General features: G+C 61.1%; 2 protein-coding genes across 12 annotated transcripts in view; both read left to right on the top strand.

Moving 5' to 3' along the window:
- The first annotated feature begins 529 nt into the window (after positions 1 to 529).
- LOC147355887 (uncharacterized) lies at positions 530 to 6,052 on the top strand. Of its 4 annotated transcripts, none has more exons than XM_086349115.1 (7): positions 530 to 1,602; positions 1,808 to 1,999; positions 2,192 to 2,315; positions 3,549 to 3,754; positions 4,276 to 4,346; positions 4,558 to 4,653; positions 5,819 to 6,052. In XM_086349115.1, exons 1-7 carry the CDS (start codon positions 1,369 to 1,371, stop codon positions 6,027 to 6,029), a joined length of 1,134 nt encoding a protein of 377 aa, XP_086205241.1. In that variant the 5' UTR covers positions 530 to 1,368; the 3' UTR covers positions 6,030 to 6,052. The 4 variants fall into 4 exon arrangements, with proteins under 4 accessions (XP_086205241.1, XP_086205240.1, XP_086205243.1 ...); XM_086349114.1 differs by having other exon boundaries at positions 1,808 to 2,056; XM_086349117.1 differs by lacking the exon at positions 4,276 to 4,346.
- A 1,548-nt stretch (positions 6,053 to 7,600) lies between these two features.
- PPIL2 (peptidylprolyl isomerase like 2) overlaps positions 7,601 to 18,371 on the top strand; it is a 29,446-nt gene continuing 18,675 nt past the window's right edge. For 3 of the 8 annotated variants that reach the window (XM_086349107.1, XM_086349106.1, XM_086349105.1), the window contains exons 1-9: positions 8,449 to 9,331; positions 9,920 to 9,969; positions 11,177 to 11,222; positions 12,715 to 12,777; positions 13,564 to 13,615; positions 14,461 to 14,512; positions 16,719 to 16,810; positions 17,311 to 17,400; positions 18,056 to 18,131. In XM_086349107.1, coding sequence (XP_086205233.1) covers positions 9,123 to 9,331; positions 9,920 to 9,969; positions 11,177 to 11,222; positions 12,715 to 12,777; positions 13,564 to 13,615; positions 14,461 to 14,512; positions 16,719 to 16,810; positions 17,311 to 17,400; positions 18,056 to 18,131 — 730 coding nt within the window. In that variant the 5' untranslated portion in view covers positions 8,449 to 9,122. Of the gene's footprint in view, positions 7,708 to 8,448; positions 9,332 to 9,919; positions 9,970 to 11,176; positions 11,223 to 12,714; positions 13,187 to 13,563; positions 13,616 to 14,460; positions 14,513 to 16,718; positions 16,811 to 17,310; positions 17,401 to 18,055; positions 18,132 to 18,371 lie in introns of those variants that run through there. The other 5 variants (XM_086349110.1, XM_086349109.1, XM_086349113.1 and 2 more) reach the window with 4 other exon arrangements.

Here is an 18,371-nt window from a genome sequence, read left to right as displayed (position 1 = left end):
AGGCCTGACCCCTTGCTCCTATGCAGACTCTGTACCCCATGGCCAAACATGCCATGCAGCTGTTTCCTGCCTTTGCTGGGAACTCAAGGCTCTGCTCAAATGTCCCCTCCTAAGGAAAGCCTCGGAGAAGGCAATGGCACCCCACTCCAGTACTCTTGCCTGGAAAATCCCATGGACGGAGGAGCCTGGTGGGCTGCAGTCCGTGGGGTCGCTAAGAGTTGGACACGACTGAGCGACTTCACTTTCGCTTTTCACTTTCATGCACTGGAGAAGGAAATGGCAACCCACTCCAGTGTTCTTGCCTGGAGAATCCCAGGGACGGGGAAGCCTGGTGGGCTGCCGTCCATGGGGTCGCACAGAGTCGGACACGGCTGAGGCGACTTAGCAGCAGCAGCAGCAAGGAAAGCCTTCCCCGGGCTCCAGGGCGCCCAGGGTTCCTCTTGACGGCCGGTTAGATCACATTCTCCACCTGTGGCTGAAGCCCTCTTTAGATTAGGAGCCCCTGAAAGCAGCAAACATTTCCTTTTGGCGGTGCTTGACACGGCATACTTTAAAAAATCCAAAGAAACATACAAAGCATGAAGTATTATAAGCATAAACACGAAGGGGATGTTAACAAGGGCCTCCCTGACTCTTAGAGGATGCTTGTCCTGGTTTTAAAAAAGCACATACTACGTGTTTTAGAGTCGGGTCCGAAAGTCACAGGTGGTGGCCAGGCAACAGAATGGAGATTTGGAGGCAGCAGTATGAGTCTGCCTGCAGCCCTAGGCAAGATACACAGGCCAGACCTCTCCTTCCTTGCAGGAGGCAGGCCTCAAAGTGGGAGGAAGTGAAGGCCACCTCCTGTGTTGGGGATAGCTGGGGCTGGTGGTTTGGTGGTAGGAGGTGAAAAAAAGTCTCAAGATACAGGGGCTGACAGGAGGAGGTGTGGGGAGGGGCCAGGAACATGTGCTCCAGGGAGCACCACCGCCCCCCTTAAGATACTGGAATGGATGGTGGTTAGTCCCTGGCCAGCAGGAGAGGGAAAGTGAGAAGCAGGTTTTGGAGAGGGTGGAGGGGGAAAGAAGCTGCCAGTTTCTGCTCTGCTGAGTGTGAAACACCCAGGAAACATCCCGCCCCGGGGACCCGTACATGTGGGTCTGGAACCCAGGGAACTTGGGGTTCAGTCAGTTCTGGGTTGGGACTAAGAAGCAGGTAAGATGTCCAAGAAGGAATGGTGAAGACCCTCACGTGGAGAGGACAGAGGCTGGAGAGTAAGTCCAAAGAAAAGGTGGAGCTCCGGGGCTATAGGATTTGTGGGCAGAGAGACGTCTCCGGGGCATTGATGTCTCTCAGGTCCTACAGATTCTGAGGAGGGGAGCGGCCGGGATGCGGGGGGCCTGGAGGCAGCCTGGGGTCCAAGGGTCTCAAAGAGATAGCGAGAGTTGGCCGCCCAGGAACGGGGTGGGCCTGGTCTGGGTGCAGCGGTGCGCGCCCCGTCGAAGCCCGAGGGCGCATGCGCGGAGCGGCGGGCATTGTCACGTGCTGCCGTCTGGCCCGCGGTCTCCGGGGAGTGGCCGGAGTGGTCTGGGCAGCGGCGCGTGCGGTGGCTGGGGGACAGCGGTGCGTCCTGGACCGAGTCCCAACGGGCACGCGAGTTCCGGCCCTCGGGGCAGGGGGTGGGGGCTGGGCGCGCCCGGACCCCGGGGGTCCCGCCTGGATGGTGGCGGAGCTGCGACCCTCGGGGGGCTTCCCTGTCTCCCGGGGCGGGTGGGGTGGGCGCGCCCAGACCCGGGGGACTCCGCCCCGACCGCCGCTCGGTTCCCAGGCAGCCAAGCCGCCGAAGCCCTCGAGGATGGAGGTCCTGGACGAGTTCGACAGCGAGTTCCCCCAGACTGTGACCTTCTGCCAGCTTATCTCCGAGGAGGACTTCGAGAGGCAGGCGGCGACCTACACGGAGCGCGCGCTGCGCCGCCTCTTCCGCAGTCTCGACCGCAACCCGGCGCTGGCCGAGCGCGTGGTGCGCAAGGGCAAGCAGGCCGAGTGCGAGCGGCGCGGGCTCCTCTCCTTCCTCTGGGTGCGGCCGGCCGGGCGGGGTCGGGGGGCCCGGGGTGGGGGGCGGCCGGGGGCGTGGGCGGGGGTGGGGGCTTCCCGGAGGCGGCGGCTCAGGCGTCTGGCTTCCTCCGCCCTGCCTTGCCCGTGGCCCTCGCAGGCCAAGGCGTCGTGTGCGGTCCAGGGGGAGCTGAACTGCTGTAACAGCATGAGCGCCCTGGAGATGCACCAGCGCTTGGAACAGCTGAAGAGACGCATCCACCGCGTGCACCTCTACTCCCAGGGTGAGCCCACTGCGCGCTGCGCTGGCCCGCCTGGCTCAGACCTCCCCGCGGCCACATTGCCTTTCCAGCCTGCTCTGTCAGTCAGGACCCCAGAGGCCCGCACTCCGTTTGGGTGGGAGGCAGATTTGTGTTCACATGGGGCAGGTGAGGGTGGGGCTGGAAGGCGGCCGTGTTCACTGCCACACCGGGAAGGCAACCGAGGAAGAGGCCACTCTGGTGGCATCCCCTGTGAGGTGGCGTGACCTCGCTTTCCCCCGATGCCCTGGACTGAAGAACTGTGTTGTCCTCTGGGAACCCACTCGGTTGTGTCCCTTGTCGGGGTCCCCTGGCATGTTTGCTTGTCACCCTCTGCCTGCGTGTCTCGGACGGTTGCTCTGAAGCTGTGATGAGGTTTGGATTCGGTCCTTGGGTGTGTCCGGGTCCAGGGTTGTACGATGGCGATGGCGGTGGACGCCTGGGCGGGGGTGGGGGTAGTCCCATGGCACCCTTTCATCCGACAGCGAGTGTAGCTCTCAACACAGCCTCCGGAGGCATCGGCCTGGCGTTGTTTATTCCTATTTCATAGAAGAGGAAATGGAGGCCCAGGGAGGTTGCCCAGCATGTGTGGGCCACCCGGGAGTGTGATGCTGAAGGGGGACTCAGGCCGCGGTGGCTCCGGGTGCAGGCCCTCAGCCTCCCATCAGTGCCCCCAGCAGTGCTCATTCTCTCCAGAGGGGCTTGTTGACCCCTACTGTGTTGATGGGCTCCAGATTTGAACAGTAGAAAGACCCAGATTCATGAGGACAGGGGAGAGGCGGGGGAGGCCCTGGGTGTCTTCCTGAGCTCCCTTCTGCAGGACTCCCTCCCCGTGGCTCTCAGCACACCCCCAGCATGGCCCGAGGCTGGGTGGCATTGGTGGAGTCACTGTCAGACTGGCAGACTCAGACGTGGGTGACTCCAGGGTGGGTGGCAGGCTAACCTTGGTGGTGACACTCCATCGCTTCCCGTGGAATTCTGTCCTGGCACACAGCCTGGCGGGGCTCTGGCCTGTGCCTTGGGTGGTTCGGACTTCCCTGTGGGGCGGCCGAGGGGCCGGGGAGATGGCGCGTGTGGGTGCCCATCGACGGTGGCCTTAGGCGTGCTTGCCCGGTGCCCTGTGTGGGCCTGGCTCCCCTGCCCGTGGGCGTGCCTTTGTCTGCCCTCCCACACCTGTCCAGGCCTGGGGCAGATGCTCATGGACGCCTCCTGTCCCAGATGCCAAGAGGAGGAGGAGGAAGCGGAAACCGAAGAAACCAGAACGCGTCCTCTCGCAGGACCGCTCGACCTCCCCATGCCTGCTCCCAGCCCTGCTGCCGCCTGGACCACCGCTGCTGCCGACGGCCTCCACGGCGGCCCCGCCACCCGCTGTCTACACTATGCCCAGGGTCTTTGGCCCCTTCCCTCCGCTGCCCAGCACATCGGTCAGTGGCCCGTGGAAGGGCATCCTCTGCGCCCTGCTCAGAAGCACTCCAGCGATTCCCTGGCCCCACGGTAGAGGCTCCCAGAATGTTCTCTGCAGGCAGCAGCAGATGCAGCGGATGATGAGGGCCGCTCTGCTGGCAGTGTTGGGTGGGGGACACGTGGGACCCCATCCGCCTGACCTCAGGGCCCTCAGCCGGCCCCCAGGGCTCCCAGGGGATGCCCGCCGCCCACCTCTCCTCACGGGGACCATTGTCCAGGCTGCCCTCGGAGCGCCTCTGCAGCGCCCTTCCTCCCTGGCTGCCCCTCCTGGCTCCCGCTTACCCGTCACCTGCCCCCAGGCAGCGCCGGGGCCTCCTCCGCAAGCTCCCAGGCCCCGTGCCCCTAACACCAAGCCCTGGCTGGCCCCCAGCAGCGATTTTCCGATTGGAAGAAAGGCACAGCATCCCCCTAGTTCTCGGAGAAGGTGCTTTTCTTCCTGAGCAGAACCCCACGCTTGTCCCATTTCCTTTGTTTCCTGCAGCTGGAGGAAGTGGAAGTTTCGAGGTCTGAAGTGAAATTAAACTGGACTGGCCTGTCATCAAACCCAAAGAGGTGGGAGGATTTATTCGGGGCCCCAGGCAGACTACAGACGCTAAGGCTAAGGGCTTAGGGGAGCATGCTCCTCTCTGGCCCATCCGGAATCCCGGCCTCCCTCTGATGATCCTCCTGCATCCTGAGTGCTCCCTTCCCCTCCTCATCGGCTTGTGCCCGGCCTGTGACCCCCGCACCGAGGCTGAGCCCCCTGCCTCACCCTGTCTTGCAGCCACATGGTCGACCTGACCCCCCTGGTCCTCAATCCTGGGGGCTTCCACTTCTCGTACCTGACCAGGAACAATGCGCACAAGCTCCACTTCCCCTGGTGAGTGTGTCCTGGAGGGATGTGCAGGGTGATGGTCCCTCCCGCTTCCGGGAGGTTCCCCAATGTCGTCCGGGACCCTGGTGCTGGAGAGCGGCTGCCCCTTCCTACTGCTTGTGATGGGGGAAAGCAGAACCAAACTGCCCCGGGGGCCAACGTAAAGGCGGCGATTCCGTCAGCTGGGGCAGCTCTGTGGTCTTCTATACGTGGTTCTGCAAGTCAGGTGTTTACTGACTGTGTGGTTTTCTTTAAATTACCTTTTTTTGCCAAGTATTTCCCATGTCATTGAGTGTTGAGATTGCAGCTTCATTGCATTAGGGGACTTTTTTGTTTTCAAACAGCTTTTTTGAGGTGTTATTCACATGGCATATAATTCACCCATTGAAAATAACACCAGTGCTGGGAATTTCCTGGCGGTCCAGTGTCTGGTGGTACTGCAGGGCCCAGGGTCAATGCCGGGTTCAGGGAACTAAGACCCCACAGGCTGCACAGTGTGGCCAAAAAAACCAAACCCAAGACCCCCAAAAGCCAGTGATAAATGCAGAACACCCCCGTTGTGTGCACAGAGCGTCGTTTACTCAGCCGCTCTCGCGTGTTGACGGAGCCCTTGGTGGAGACTGTTCTCGGCGTCCTGCCGCGTGCCCGCTCTGAGCGGGCTGTGCCGCCTCTTGGTGCCATCACCAAAGATGGGTTGTTTTTGGTTTTTAAAAGTTCACAAAAGCAGAACGTATCCTATGGGGAAAAGTTCACAATACAGAAATGAATACATAAAATACGAGAGTCCCAGTACATCGGTTGCTTTTGCAAATCAAGGCAGGCTCACACTGCAGCTTCTTTCATCCACTACCGTACCACTGGGCGTCTTGACTCTGGGCTGTGAAGACCAGCTTCCTTCCTCGAGTAGCTGCTGCATAGCCCAATGCCGGGCTGTGCCATGGTTCCTTTGGGCGTTCCCTGACGGATATTTGGATCATCTCCGGGTTTACACAATCACAAACATTGCTGTGATGGACAGCTTTGAGCAAACATCCCACGTGAGGGGTCCCAGCAGCAGGAATGCAGCGAGACCATCACGCAGCCTGGGTTTCGTGGTGTGTTCCTCTGACGGCCCTGTGTGCTCTGTGCGCCTCATGAATCCAAATCCACGTCTTCTGTGTCTCCTGCACAGGACCTCAGTCTGCAATAGCCCTGCCGCCCCTGAGGAGACGCCGTCCTCGTCTGTGAGGGCTTCCATCTTCACCCCGCCTGTCCTGCTCAAGTTCCAGCCTGTGCCCAGACCCACAGGTGACTCAGAGAATGACCCTGGCAATGCAGAGTCTGTGCCCCACCAGAGGGAGCAGTCACCTCTTCTGTACAGACCACGGCCGGAGGATGAATAAACTCCCCTGCTGGTGTCTTCTTACTGCCGTGCCCTCACTGCGCCTGACCCAGGATCTCAGCGCTGGGCACTCACAAAGAGCAGTGGGTGACAGGAGCTGCCTGTGCTGTAGTGACTCTGTGACCCCTTTGGGCCTCACTTGATCCCACTGAGTTACAAGACTACCAGTTTTTGCTATGCCTGGCCCCCAAACACAAGCCTTAGAAACAGTGGTCTATTCCCCCCATGGGATGACAATGAGCCAGTGAGTTGGTTTCCAACTTGGCGCCTCCCTAAAGAGTTTCAAAGACATGTGACTCTGATCACCTTGCATGCTGACCTTAAAATCAACCTGCATGTGAGATGTGAGTCCTCACAAAGTGTGGGATGATGCTGGCCGGTAGAGTAGATGCTGCTTGAGCCCTTAGGTATGCCCTGCGCTTTGCTTGGGGCCCCCCAGGTGGCACCAGTGGTAAAGAACCTGCCTGTCCATGCAGGACATGTGAGGGACACCGGTTACGTCCCCGGATTGGGAAGATCCCTAGATGAGGGCATGGCAGCCCACTCCAGTATTCTTGTCTGGAGAACCCCCAGACAGAGGAGCCTGGCGGGCTACAGTCCATAGGGTTGAAGAAGAGGCACAGCTGAAGCGGCAGCACGTGGCACGCACCTTGCTTGTGACTGGAGATAGCAGACAAGCAGTTGGGGTCCTGGCTCTTAGGGACGTTATGTCTCACCCTGCAGAGAGAGAGAGTGTGTTTGTGTGCATGCGTGGTAAGTCAGCACACAGATAGGTTAGTATGGGTTTACAAGTGGCGACAAGCCCTTGTGGGAGTTGAGATGGAGCTGTATGGGGCGACTGGCTGGATAGTGGTACTCTGAGCAGAGTGGACCCTAGAGCGGGAGGAGGAGAATTCTGCTTTAGCAGACATGTTGAATTCGAGTTCACTGGGTGCCAAAGTAGAGGGCAGGAGTCAGGAGTGCTGGCCATTTAGTGTTGGCAGTCAAGGGATACAGGCGTTTAAAGCCACGAGCCCGGGCAAGATCACCCAGTGCTCGAGTGTAGAGGGAGGTCTGAGGCTTGGCCCGGGGCATCCCAACGTGGTGGTCCAGCCGAGGGAAGAGGCCGAAGGGATCACGAAGGTTTTGGACCTTCGTGCTTGATGGCCACCTGCCCCTGGGTCGCCCAGGAGAGGGGGCTGCAGGCAGTGGGGTCCGGGTGAGCGGTGAGAGGGCGGATAGCGAATGTGGGTGTCCATCTGGAGATGTCGGCCTGGGGCAGAGATGGGGCCAAGGCCGGGTGGCCTTAGGGGCTCCGAGCGGAAGACCTGAGAAGCCAGGTCAGGCCAAGGCGGGTTTGGGAGGGGATGGCGTTGAGCTGCGGCCAGGTAGGCAGGCCAGGTAGGTGGTGCACAGAGAGGTGCAGAGACAACGAGGCTTCGATGCCGAGACTGCCCAGCCTCAGAGCGCAGGAAGCGCCCGCGCCGGGCGGGCGTGCACTCGGGGTGGGGGCGGGGGCAGCCAGGGACCACAGTTCCCGGCGTGCCCAGCGCCTGCTTCCGGGGCGGTTCGGCGACACCCGGAAGTACTTACGGAGTTCGTCCGGGGCGCTGCGGTCTGAGGTGTGTTTTTCCCCCGTTTTCTGCGCTCGTTGACCCTGCCGTCGCCATGGGGAAGCGACAGCACCAGAAGGACAAGATGTGAGTTGAGCCGCCACCGCCGGGAGCGGGCTTATCCGCCCCGCGCCCCGCCCCCGAGCTCCTCTAGACGCCGCTTCCCCGGAAGCCTCCGCGGTCCCCGCGGGGCGCAGGCGCGGGTCTCCGGGGCCCCGTTCTCCCCGCCCCCGAGCCCCTCTAGACGCCGCTTCCCCGGAAGCCTCCGCCGTCCGCGCGGGGCGCCCCCTCAGGCGCGGGTCTCCGGGCTCCAGTCCCCTCGGCTCCCCAGGCTCGCCAGCTCTTCCCTGGCGGGTCTCTTCGGGCGCGGTTGTCGTCCCTCGCCCCCCAATCCGCTCCCGAGCTCCAGCATTTTCCAGTTAAACCCACTTGGGCCCCCCAGCTGCCGTCGAATGTCTGTGGTTTTCTTAACAGCCAGACGATATTCAGGACTGTTTTCCTTTAGATGGACTGGTTGGATCTCCTTTCTGTCCAAGGGACTCCGAGAGTCTTTTCCAAGAGTCTTCTCCAATGGGTTTTCCAGTGGTCATGTATGGATGTGAGAGTTGGACTGTAAAGAAAGCTGAGCGCCAAAGAATTGATGCTTTTGAACTGTGGTGTTGGAGAAGACTCTTGAGGGTCCCCTGGACTGCAAGGAGATCCAACCAGTCCATCCTAAAGGAGATCAGCCCTGGGTGTTCATTGGAAGGATGATGCTGAGGCTGAAACTGCAGTACTTTGGCCACCTGATGCGAAGAGCAGACTCATTTGAAAAGACCCTGATGCTGGGAAAGATTGAGGGCAGGAAGAGAAGGGGACGACAGAGGATGAGATGGTCGGATGGCATCACCGACTCAGTGGACATGGGTTTGGGTGGACTCCGGGAGTTGGTGATGGACAGGGAAGCCTGGCGTGCTGCGTTCCATGGGGTCGCAGAGAGTTGGACACGGCTGTGCGGCTGAGCTAACTGAATGGCGAGATGAGGACGATCTGTGTTGACCTGTGGTTTTCCGCTTCCCTTTTGACCCCACTTCAGTCAGCATCTGCCCCCGTTGCTCCTGTGGGGCTCCCTCAACTCCGGTGGGGCTCCATCCGGGGGTCAGCTCTCCGTCCTCGCTTCCTAGGGTGCACCTGACCACCTCTCTCCCTCTGAAGCCCTTCCTCGGTGTCTGGGGCACCACTCTCTGTTTTCGGGTTTCTTCAGAGAGGGTGCTCTCTGGGTTCCCTCTGCTGGGTCCTCCCCTTCCCAGACCTCCTAGGTCTCCTCCCCGCGTCTCCTCTGTATTTTACATCCTCCTCGGGTGATGGCTCCAGCCTGGCTTACAACACCGCCCCTGGAAGATCTGATGGGCTTGTGGAGTTCAGTGAGTGAGCCCTGCTGTGGAAGGAACTTTTTGCTCGTGGAAGGGACTTTTTTTTTTTAAACCTTTTTATTGAATTTGTACCGGTATTGCTTCTGTTTGATGGTTTGGTTTTTTGGCAGCAAGGCGTGTAGGATCTTAGCTCCTCCACCAGGCACGGAACCTGCACCCCCTTCATTGAAAAGCAAAGAGGAACTCGTTCACTGTCAGCACTTGAGCCTGCTCTTCCGTTTTCCCCTCCTAGTGGTCACACCCTGGCTCCTTCGCTGGGGTCAGAAGCCTGGGAGTCTCCCTCTGGCTCCTGTCCCTCAGTAAGTCGTGGCACGTCCAGGAGCTGACCGTGTCTTGCTGGTCCCCCCGTCCTCTCAGGTGGAGATTTTGCTGCTCCGTCTTGGACCTTTGTAGTTGCTCTTCGATCGGTTTCTGCTGCCTCCTGCTTGGCCCTCTGCACACCACAGCCAGAGTGACGCTTTGAGGACTCAGGGCCCTGTCAGAATCCCCCCAGCGCCTTCCCATCCCGCTTGAATCCAATCCAGAGTTCTCCCATGGCCTGCGAGGACCCTGGTGATGCGACCACCCCCAAGTCTCTGTCCTCAGCAGCCCCTACCTCCGGGCATGCACGGTCCCTCTACCTGGAAAGCTCTCCCCCCGGGTCTTCATGTGACCAGCCACTTCTCACCGTTAATCCTACTGTTAAATTGAGTTCGTTGGCTCAGGAAGACCGTCTGGGTTTGCTCACGGGTTTGTGTATGGCCCGTGTCTGTGTTCTGTTGTGGTTATCACAGTGTGTCCGACACATGGCAGGTGTTTAATAAGCATTTGCCAAGTGAGCCAAGTGACTCGGTCATCAGTTTCTTTCCAGAGACTCTGTCTTCATGAAAGTGCTTCTGTCTCTTCAGGTACATCACTTGTGCTGAATACACTCACTTCTATGGTGGCAAGAAGCCAGGTAAGGTGTGGAACCCCCCTGTTCCCTTTGGGTGTGTGGCGCAGTTAAAGGGTGGTGCCTCGCTGTAGAGTGAGCCTGTGAACGTTAGCAAGAGGGCGGACGCTGCAGTGCATAGGCAGGCGGGGGACGCAGCTCACAGGAGAGGCGGCACGCTAAGCGCTGGAGGAGGTGTTCGGGCTTGGTGGCGGCTTCTTTCTCTCTCTGGCTGTGACGGGCTGTGTTGCTGCGAGTGGGGGCGACTCTTCCCGTGGAGCTGGGGCTCGGTAGTTGTGGTGTGGGTTTGGAAGCCCCGCGGCAGGTCACATCTTCCCAGACCAGGGGTGAACCTGTGTGTCCTGCGTTGGCAGGTGGATTCTTAACCACTGGACCACGAGGGAGGCCTTTTTTCTTAATGTTGGTGATTTTTTTTCTTTTAAACATAAGTTAAAATAATGTCTGGTCTATCAGTTAGTAACGCAGAGGACGCCAGCACCCACAGCCGTCGTGGCTGCGGTCAGAAGAGCGCCCTCCCGCTCGCTGCCGGCCCGGAACTGGCAGGCCTGCTGGGAGAGCAGAGCCGGGAGGGGCCCGGGCTGGGGTTAGCCTGCACTGTGCTGTGGGAGGATCCCCCCGTGGGGTGTGCTCTTTCCTCCAGGCTCCTTCTTGGTGTGTTTTGGTTCTGTCTGTTTTAGACCACAGCAGTTTTTGCACTACGTAATTTACGTCAACGTTTTCTTTTTTTTCTTTCTCTTTTTTTTAATCAGGCTTTACTATTCCTATTAAAGTATAACGGAGCTACGACACTACATTTCTTCCGGGTGTACAACACAGTAATCTGATACTTCTCTACTTTGCACAGAAAACCCAAAACAGGCCCAGTAGCCATCTGTCGCCACGCACAGTTACTAGGATGCTGGTTGCAGCCCATGCTGTTAGGTTTCGTTCTTACGACTTACACGCACTTTTAATTTTTATTTGTTTATGTATTTGTGTAAAATGTACTTACTCATTTGGCTCTGCTGGGTCTTAGTTGTGGAACGTGGGATCTAGCTTCTGACCAGAGTTGGAACACGGATCCCCCTGCACTGGGGACATGGAGTCTTAGCAGCTGCACCACCAAGTCCCAACATGCACTTTTTCTTAAAATGTAGCTGACTTGTTGGAGCACATTTGTGAAATTCTTTACGGAATAATTATCTTTCCCGACCTTTGTTTTCATCTCACACAGATGTCCCACAAACAAATTTCCGTCGTCTGCCTTTCGACCACTGCAGGTAAGAGTTAGGAGAGCTTCCCCTGTCTCGCACGAGTGTTCTGGGGTGCTCCCCTGTGTGACAGTGAATCTGATCCCCAGAGTTGCCGGAGTGGCTTCTGTCTGCGTCCTCCGCTCGGCTCTTCCCTGGGGCCAGAGAAAGGACCCAGCAGTGGAGAGAGCTGGGTGGCTTTCTAGCCAGGCCGTTGTCTTTAGCCCGGTGCTCACCTCCCAGGGCACCCGCCGGCCCAGAGAATCCGTGCCGGGCGGGCTGAGCTCCCTGGCCCAGGCGTCCCATCCAGGAAGTGGTTTGGCTCTGAGCTCCGGGCTGTCATGCTCTCCTTTTGGTTCTGAGTCTAAGCAGCAGCAGCAGCAATATTCGTGCTACGTGGGCCTCCCTGCCCCCTTTGCTGGGAATGTAGGTCCCTGGGGGGCAGGGAGGGGCACTGCTACAGAGTTGATCACAGGCCTTTTCCCCACTGGGCTGCGGGGAGCGGGCAGGGCTGCTGGGCCCCTCGGGCCCAAGTTTCCCCACATTCGAGCCGTGGTCAGCTCTGTCCTGCACAGGTGTGTCTACACTGCATGCCACCCCCGCCCCCACCGGGTTCTGAATCAGCAGGTCAGGGTGAGCCTTGAGAGCTGGCCAAACTCTCCTGATGACCCCAGCACCGCAGTGAGGCTGGTCAACCAGCTGGCACGGGGCAGGGAGGGGCAGGGAGGCCCCAGTGGAGAGAGAGGGCCTCACCTGCCTCACTTGCTGAGGACGAAGGTGCGGCCTCGGCGTGGGCGGCGGGGTTCTGTCCGCCGCCAGCAGCCTTGTCGTCCGCCTCCTGGGAGTGTGGCCTTGTGAGTGGTTTTGTGGGATCTTTGGTTCCCGGAGCCTCCCAGAGGCTCTGTGTCTTGCCCATTCTGTAACTCCTGGGGTTCTGGGGGAAGACATGCCCTTGAGGCCCCATTGGGAGAAGGTGTGTGTTCACGCTCTTGCTGTTGGGAGCTTGCCTCGTCGTTGACTCCTGCTCTGGTCAGTCCCAAGTGGTACCCGGGGCTGGAGGAGAGCGGTGGGCCACAGGGAGCAGCTCCCTGGGGTGGCGTCCAGGGAGGCGAGCCTGGTGCTGCGGGCTCTCCAGGTCCCAGGGCCTGACCCCCGCCGCCTGACACGTGGGAGACAGAGGCACGAACAGCCCAGGTCAGAAGAGCCCTCGAGGGCTCGCGATGGGAGCCCAGGCCAGAGAAGAGGCAGCCCCCAGGCACCGGGCGCCTCCACCTGCGGGTGCCGCTGCCCCTGAGCAGGCCCTCCACAAGGCGGCAGGTGCCCTGCGACCCCTGCCTCCCTGCATCGGAGCTTCCCGGGCACCAGACCTGGCCCGTGTCATGGGCCTGTTCCTTGGGAGTATGCAGGAGCAGTGCCTGCTGCGCAGCGAGGAGTGGGCGGGCCCCCCGACCGCGTCTGGCCGCCCCGCCGGCAGCTCTGGGTGGGGAGAGGGCGGCGCCCAGGAGTGACTCCCGCCCCTCAGTCTCTCTCTGCAGCCCTTCGCCTACCCGGTGTGCACCCCCGAAGGTGTCGTCTTCGACTTGCTGTGAGTTTTCCCTTGGCTTCTAAGCTGACGGATGTGGTGAGGTTGCTGGCACCTGCCCGAGACGGGGCAGCGGGAGGGTGTGGGCTGCAGGCAGGGCCTGGGTGGGCCTCTCGGGGACGGGAGGGGCAGCACCGCTCTGGCCTCGGCTGGGGGCCCCCAGCGTTCTGATTCACACCCCCGGCTGCTGGAACGTTGGAGAGCGTGTAGCTTTCACGTCACGAAGGCAGAGCCATGGCAAGACGCCTGCCTTTCCGGTGCTGCCCTTGGAAGCCTCGTGCCCCGTCCGTGTTCCAACGGAAGCAGGCTTCTGTCGTTCCCCGTGACTCAGTCTCGCTTCAGAAAACGTGGAAAGCGCTGCAGAGTGAAGGGGAGACGGGCGCTGTCAGGCTGGAGCCCTTCTGCCTGGGAGGTGTCTGTGGGAACCTGGTAGAGGCCACACTGCGAGGGCGGTCCCAGATCCATTCCTCACAGTCACAGCGGCAGCTCTCTGCCCCTGTCGTTCAGAACTTCGTGGAAGTGTGGTTCTTGAGGCTGGCCCAGCGCTTCCTTGTAGAGCTGTGGCCACACGTGTGTAGGTCTTGCCGTTAGTGTTGTTTATCCGCGTTTGTGCACAACTGCAGTAAACCCCCGAGAGGCCAGCGATGCCTGTGTAGCCAGAAACACTCTTGCTCCCGAGATGAGGCGGAGAGAGGGCAGAGCGGCCCCCAGCTCCCCAGGCAGCCGCCCCCGATCCCAGCCCCCAGCTCTGGCCCGTCGCCGTCTGACGCACTTTGTCTCTTCCTTCAGGAACATCGTTCCTTGGCTTAAGAAGTATGGGACCAACCCCAGCAACGGAGAGGTAGGTGGCCATGCAGGAGCTTTGGTGAGGTCGGCGAACGCTCTGGTGTCACACACGTGCGCGCGGCCCCTCTTCCCCACGCCTGTCCTCCGTGGAGTATGCCCCCCACGTGCCCATGTGTGGATCACACAGTGGCACCCTCCTGCGGGGGCACTGCGGGCTTTGGCATCCTGCTGTTACCAACGCTGGCCAGGCGCACGTGCAGCAGCCCCCAGCCTGCTGGCCCTGGGGCTGTGTTTTCGGCCTGGCAGCTCCTGGCACGCTGCCCTGGAGGAGTCGAAGCCTTCCAGGCTGCTGCTGGTGGGTGTGAAGGGGATTCGGGTCCCAGACCCTCAGAGGTGCTGGGCGTCCCACCCCGCTGGGTGATGCTCCTCATGGGCTCTGTGGACGCTCTCCCGCTGCTGACGCGCCATGTGTGCCATGCGGGAGAGAACGGGGAACGGCCCCTCCCGCCGCAGCCCTGCACACCGTCACAGGCCTGGGCCCAGTTCCGCTGCGCCGGCTGCTCTCCGTTCCCTCGTGGCACGTCTGCGGTTCACTCGCAGCAGGGTGTTAGTGCTGCGGTGCGGGGCCGGCTCTGTTGTGGAGCAGGACCAGGGGCCAGGGTGCTACCCCAGAGGAGGACGGGGGCCTGGGGTTGTCGGGGAGCAGCGCCAGTACCGTGGAGACCCAGGGCGGGCGAGGTGGGGCGGACGGGCTGGGCACACCTGCCCCGAGGGGGCCTTGGCCTTCTTCTGGACGGGAGTTAAGGCGGAGAGAGCTGCTGCCTGCTGCACCGGCCTGGTGGCCTTGGCACCGCTTCACGCTAGCTGCTTGTTTATTTTTATTAATTCCGTTTCTTCCAGAAACTGGATGGGAGGTCCCTTATCAAGTTGAACTTTGCGAAGAACAGTGAAGGTGAGTAATCCTTTCCAGACGGCTCGAGGAGTGGCCCGAGGGACCCGCGGCCCCACCTCTCACCAAGTTCTCACCTTTTGAGCAGGCTGGACACTTCCTTTCCATTTCTTAAAAACGTGATGTTGTCTTCCTAGAGGCACAGGTAGTTTAAAGCTGGGAACAGATAAACTCAGACGCCCGACAGCGGCAGGAGGGAAGCTGGGGCTGGAGATGGGCGGCCCACAACCTCGACTCTGGACCCTGAAATCATCAACTAAGATACAAGGCCAAGAGGGTGCTCTCTAGATGAAGAGTAGTAAAAAATTTAAAAAGGCACAGTTGAGGGGATGAGCCCTCACTGTGGGGCACTTGGGCATTGTGGGCTGAGCTGGGCCCCTGGGGGCACAGGCCCTGCCCGGCTGTGGCTCTGGTCCAGGTGTTACTAGAGATGGAGCTGCTCAGGCTGCGGCAGATGGGTGGCTGGGCGTGGGGGCGGGGGCTCTCGGGCTCTCTCCACTCAGCTCAGCATTGGTTGTCCGCCCCAGCCCGGTGCCGGGTCCTGCTCTGCACCCCTGCGTGCCCTCCACTGTTCCTTGGTGGACGCTGTGTTGAGGCAGCCTCCATGAGCACTGACCTTGTTCTCAGTTTGTTATGGGCTGGGGCGTGTGCAGGTGCCCTGGTGGAGAGCGGGGTCAGGGTTTGCTGGCGGGTGGGTTCCGGGGATGCGTGGAGGCTGGCCAGCCCCCAGCAGGTGCAGACGGCAGTGAGGAGCCAGCCGGCCTTGGCGGCCTGGACAATCTGTGGGCGCCGGGGAGCTCCCTGCTCTGAGAGTGGCTCCTTCACAAGCGTTCACTGTGTGCCTGCCTGCCGCATGCAGACGGCACGGGCCAGGCCTCTGTTGAGATGAGAGGGAGGGGGCTTTGGAAATGAGGTCACAGCAGTGGGTCAGACGCGCCCTGTCATGGGGTCAGAGGTGAAGTGGGCCAAGGGAGAGGGTCTGGGGGCCGGCTGATGGGGTTCGAGAGGGAGTCTGCAGACAGGTGAGACGTGAGGGGGCCTGTGGGGAGAGCGCTCCAGGCAGAGGCCCAGCCGGGACAGGCCCCGCGGCACGGGGTCCGCTGTTACTTGCACGGTGTGAGTGGAGCAGGGGTGGGGGCTGTGGCCTGGGGCCAGCTGAGGCAGGGAGCCCAGCAGTGTCTCGGGCCCTGGACAGTCACTGGAGGGCTCAGAGATTCGAGCAAGAAAGATCTGACCCAACTTGTTTTTTTTTTAATTACTTATTTGGCTGTGCCGTGTCTTAGTTGGAGCACGTGGCATCTAGTTCCCGGACCAGGGATTGAACTTGCATTGGGAGCGCAGAGTCTTAGCCAGTGGACCCCCAGGAAATCCCCCTCAACTGTGCCTTTTTAAATCTTTTACCACTCTTGATCTAGAGAGCGCCCTCTTGCCTTGTGTCTTACCTGATGATTTCAGGGTCGAGAGAGTCGAGTTTGTGTGCCGCCCGTCTCCAGCCCCAGCTTCCCTCCAGCCGCTGTCGGGCGTCAGTTTACCTGTGCTCCCGCTCCGCTGTGTCAGTGCCTTCGTGCCAGTTCACGCTTACATATTTGAGTGTGTCTCTAAAAGCTAGGGACGTAAGAAATGAGCCCACTCTCGTCGTACCTAGAAAGTTAATGTGAATTCTTTAGTGTCAGATATCCAGCCAGTGGTCCAGTTTCCAGAATGCCATTGTAATTATTTTTTGCAGTTTTGAGGTCAGGGTTCTTAGAGTTCATACAACTCCAGATCTCTCATCTCTACGTGTCCCCCTTGCTGCAGCGTCCTGTGGAGACTGACCTGCACGGGCTCCCCTGGGGTTGGGGGGCAGCGAGGCAGGGAGGGGCGCCGGAGGGTCAGGACGGGGCAGGGTCTGAGAGGGGCTGTGGTGGGGTATGCGGGGCTGACTGGTCGAAGGGGCAGCAGGCAGGTGGGGAAACAGGCTGGTCCCCAGGGCAGAGGGTGGCTGGGTGGGCTGGGGCTGACGCCAGGGCCGTCCTGCACGGGGTGGAGTTCCTGCTCTCGGAGGAGGGGCCTGGGCAGCCCCTGGGGAGGCCCCCCCAGGCCTGCTGCCACGGGGTTCCTGCTCCCTTTCTCTGACCCCACACCCCTACCCCACCCCTGCGCCCTCCCTGACCCCGCTCCACCCCTGCACCCTCCCTGACCCCGCCCCGCCCCTGCGCCCTCTCACCAGGGAAGTACCACTGCCCGGTGCTCTTTACCGTGTTCACCAACAGCAGCCACATCGTGGCCATCAGGACCACCGGCAACGTCTACGCCCACGAGGCGAGTCGTCACGGGCCCTGGTGGGGACACTGGGGGGGGTGGGCCTGAGTCCCCGGAGGTCCCGGGCTAAGAACCACCGATCAAGCAAGGGATGGTGGCCTACCTATGGCCTCCGGGCCTGGACCAGGCAGCTCTACCCACTGAGCGGGTCCTAGTTCCCAGGCCCTGCAGGCCTGCAAAGACCTTGGACGGAGCCCAGCTCCAGGCCCTGCCTGGGGCACGTAGGGCTGGCGTTCCTGCTCTGGGCCTGCAGCCTGTGGGTTTTCACGCCCACCCCTGGAGCTTGGCCCCTTGGGGCTCTGGGGTCATGGGTTGGGATTGGGTGGAGATGGGCGGCTGGTTGGGAGCAAGATAGCAGGGACCCGCCTGGGGCCTAGGAAGGGCCCGCACTCCTGAGGGCACACTCTGGTCCCCTCCTTTGCCCTTCTGTGCTCCCGGGTGGGCTCTGGGCTGCAGGCTGCGGGAAGGCACTGTGACCGTGGCCTTCCTCCTGGCTGTAGGCGGTGGAGCAGCTGAATATCAAGGCCAAGAACTTCCGAGACCTGCTGACGGACGAGCCCTTCTGCCGACAGGACATCATCACCCTGCAGGTGATCACCCTCCTGGCTCCCTGCCTGTGCAGCCTGGCAGAGCCGCTCCCAGCCATGGGTCACCCCAGGCCTCTGTACAGGCTGCCGCCGCAGTCTGGGGCTCCTGGCTCCCTGCGGGGGCTGCCCCCAACTCATCTCTGCCCCCAGAGCGCCTCCAAGTCGAGGCTGTCCCTTTTCAAGCCTGAGGGCTGGGGCAGGTGCCCAGGACCCAGGGCGAGCCTAGAGCACGCCTGTCGGTGTCCCGAGAGCCCCGAGTGGGCTCATGAGAGTCACGGACGCAGAAAATCGGGGGGCCTGGTCCTCCTGTGGCTCGTCCTGTTATGACCTGAGGCCAGTGCACGGCCCTCCCCCGGGGTGGGCCCTATGGCCCCGGGCAAACTGTGGGGTCCGCCTGGCAGCTGACTGTAGGGGGTGGCCGGTGGGAGGTGTTGGGAGGCATCCTGTGTCCTGTGCTGACGGCTGGGGGCGTGCTTGGCTGTGAGCGGGCAGGTGTGCAGCTGGGGAGGGGTTTGCAGCCCCATCTCCACCCGCCCCTGCCGACCCCCGGCCTCTCCCCAAGCCCAGGCCCCTGCCCGGCCCCTGCCTCCTCCTGCCCAGCAGCTGTGTGGCCCAGGACATGCCGGGTTCACTGCCAGACACATTCTTTGTGCCATAGGACCCCACGAACTTGGACAAATTCAACGTTTCCAATTTCTTTCACGTTAAGAATAACATGAAAATAATTGACCCAGGTACGTACAGCCTGGCTACCCAGGGGCGAGGGGCTTGGGGAGCAGAGCCAGCACCCCTGGGGGACTCTCCCCACCTCTCGGCAGAGTCAGGGGGTCCCAGCCTGCTCTGCACAGGCCTTGTGTGTCTTGAGCTGCCGTGCCGTCCTGGGCTGGATCAGGGCCCCGGGGCCTTGGTGTGTGGGGACCAGCTGGGCCATCAGGACGTGGCCACAGGCCCCGCAGGGCTGCTTCCTCTCCTGG

Source organism: Bos grunniens, chromosome 17 (assembly GCF_055505025.1).
Source record: "Bos grunniens cultivar Pamir isolate PY7600 chromosome 17, Bosgru_T2T1.0, whole genome shotgun sequence".
Lineage (NCBI taxonomy): Eukaryota > Metazoa > Chordata > Mammalia > Artiodactyla > Bovidae > Bos > Bos grunniens.
Note: the sequence above shows the minus strand (reverse complement) of the source record. Positions and strands in the feature narration are given on the sequence as shown.

Excerpts from the sequence above, each read along its gene's own strand:
- LOC147355887 (XM_086349114.1), top strand. The coding sequence starts at position 1,369 with ATGCGGGGGGCCTGGAGGCAGCCTGGGGTCCAAGGGTCTCAAAGAGAT. Across the intron at positions 2,316-3,548 it reads CGTGCACCTCTACTCCCAGG|ATGCCAAGAGGAGGAGGAGG; the intron begins GTGAGCCCACTG and ends CTCCTGTCCCAG. Across the intron at positions 4,654-5,818 it reads CACAAGCTCCACTTCCCCTG|GACCTCAGTCTGCAATAGCC; the intron begins GTGAGTGTGTCC and ends TCTCCTGCACAG.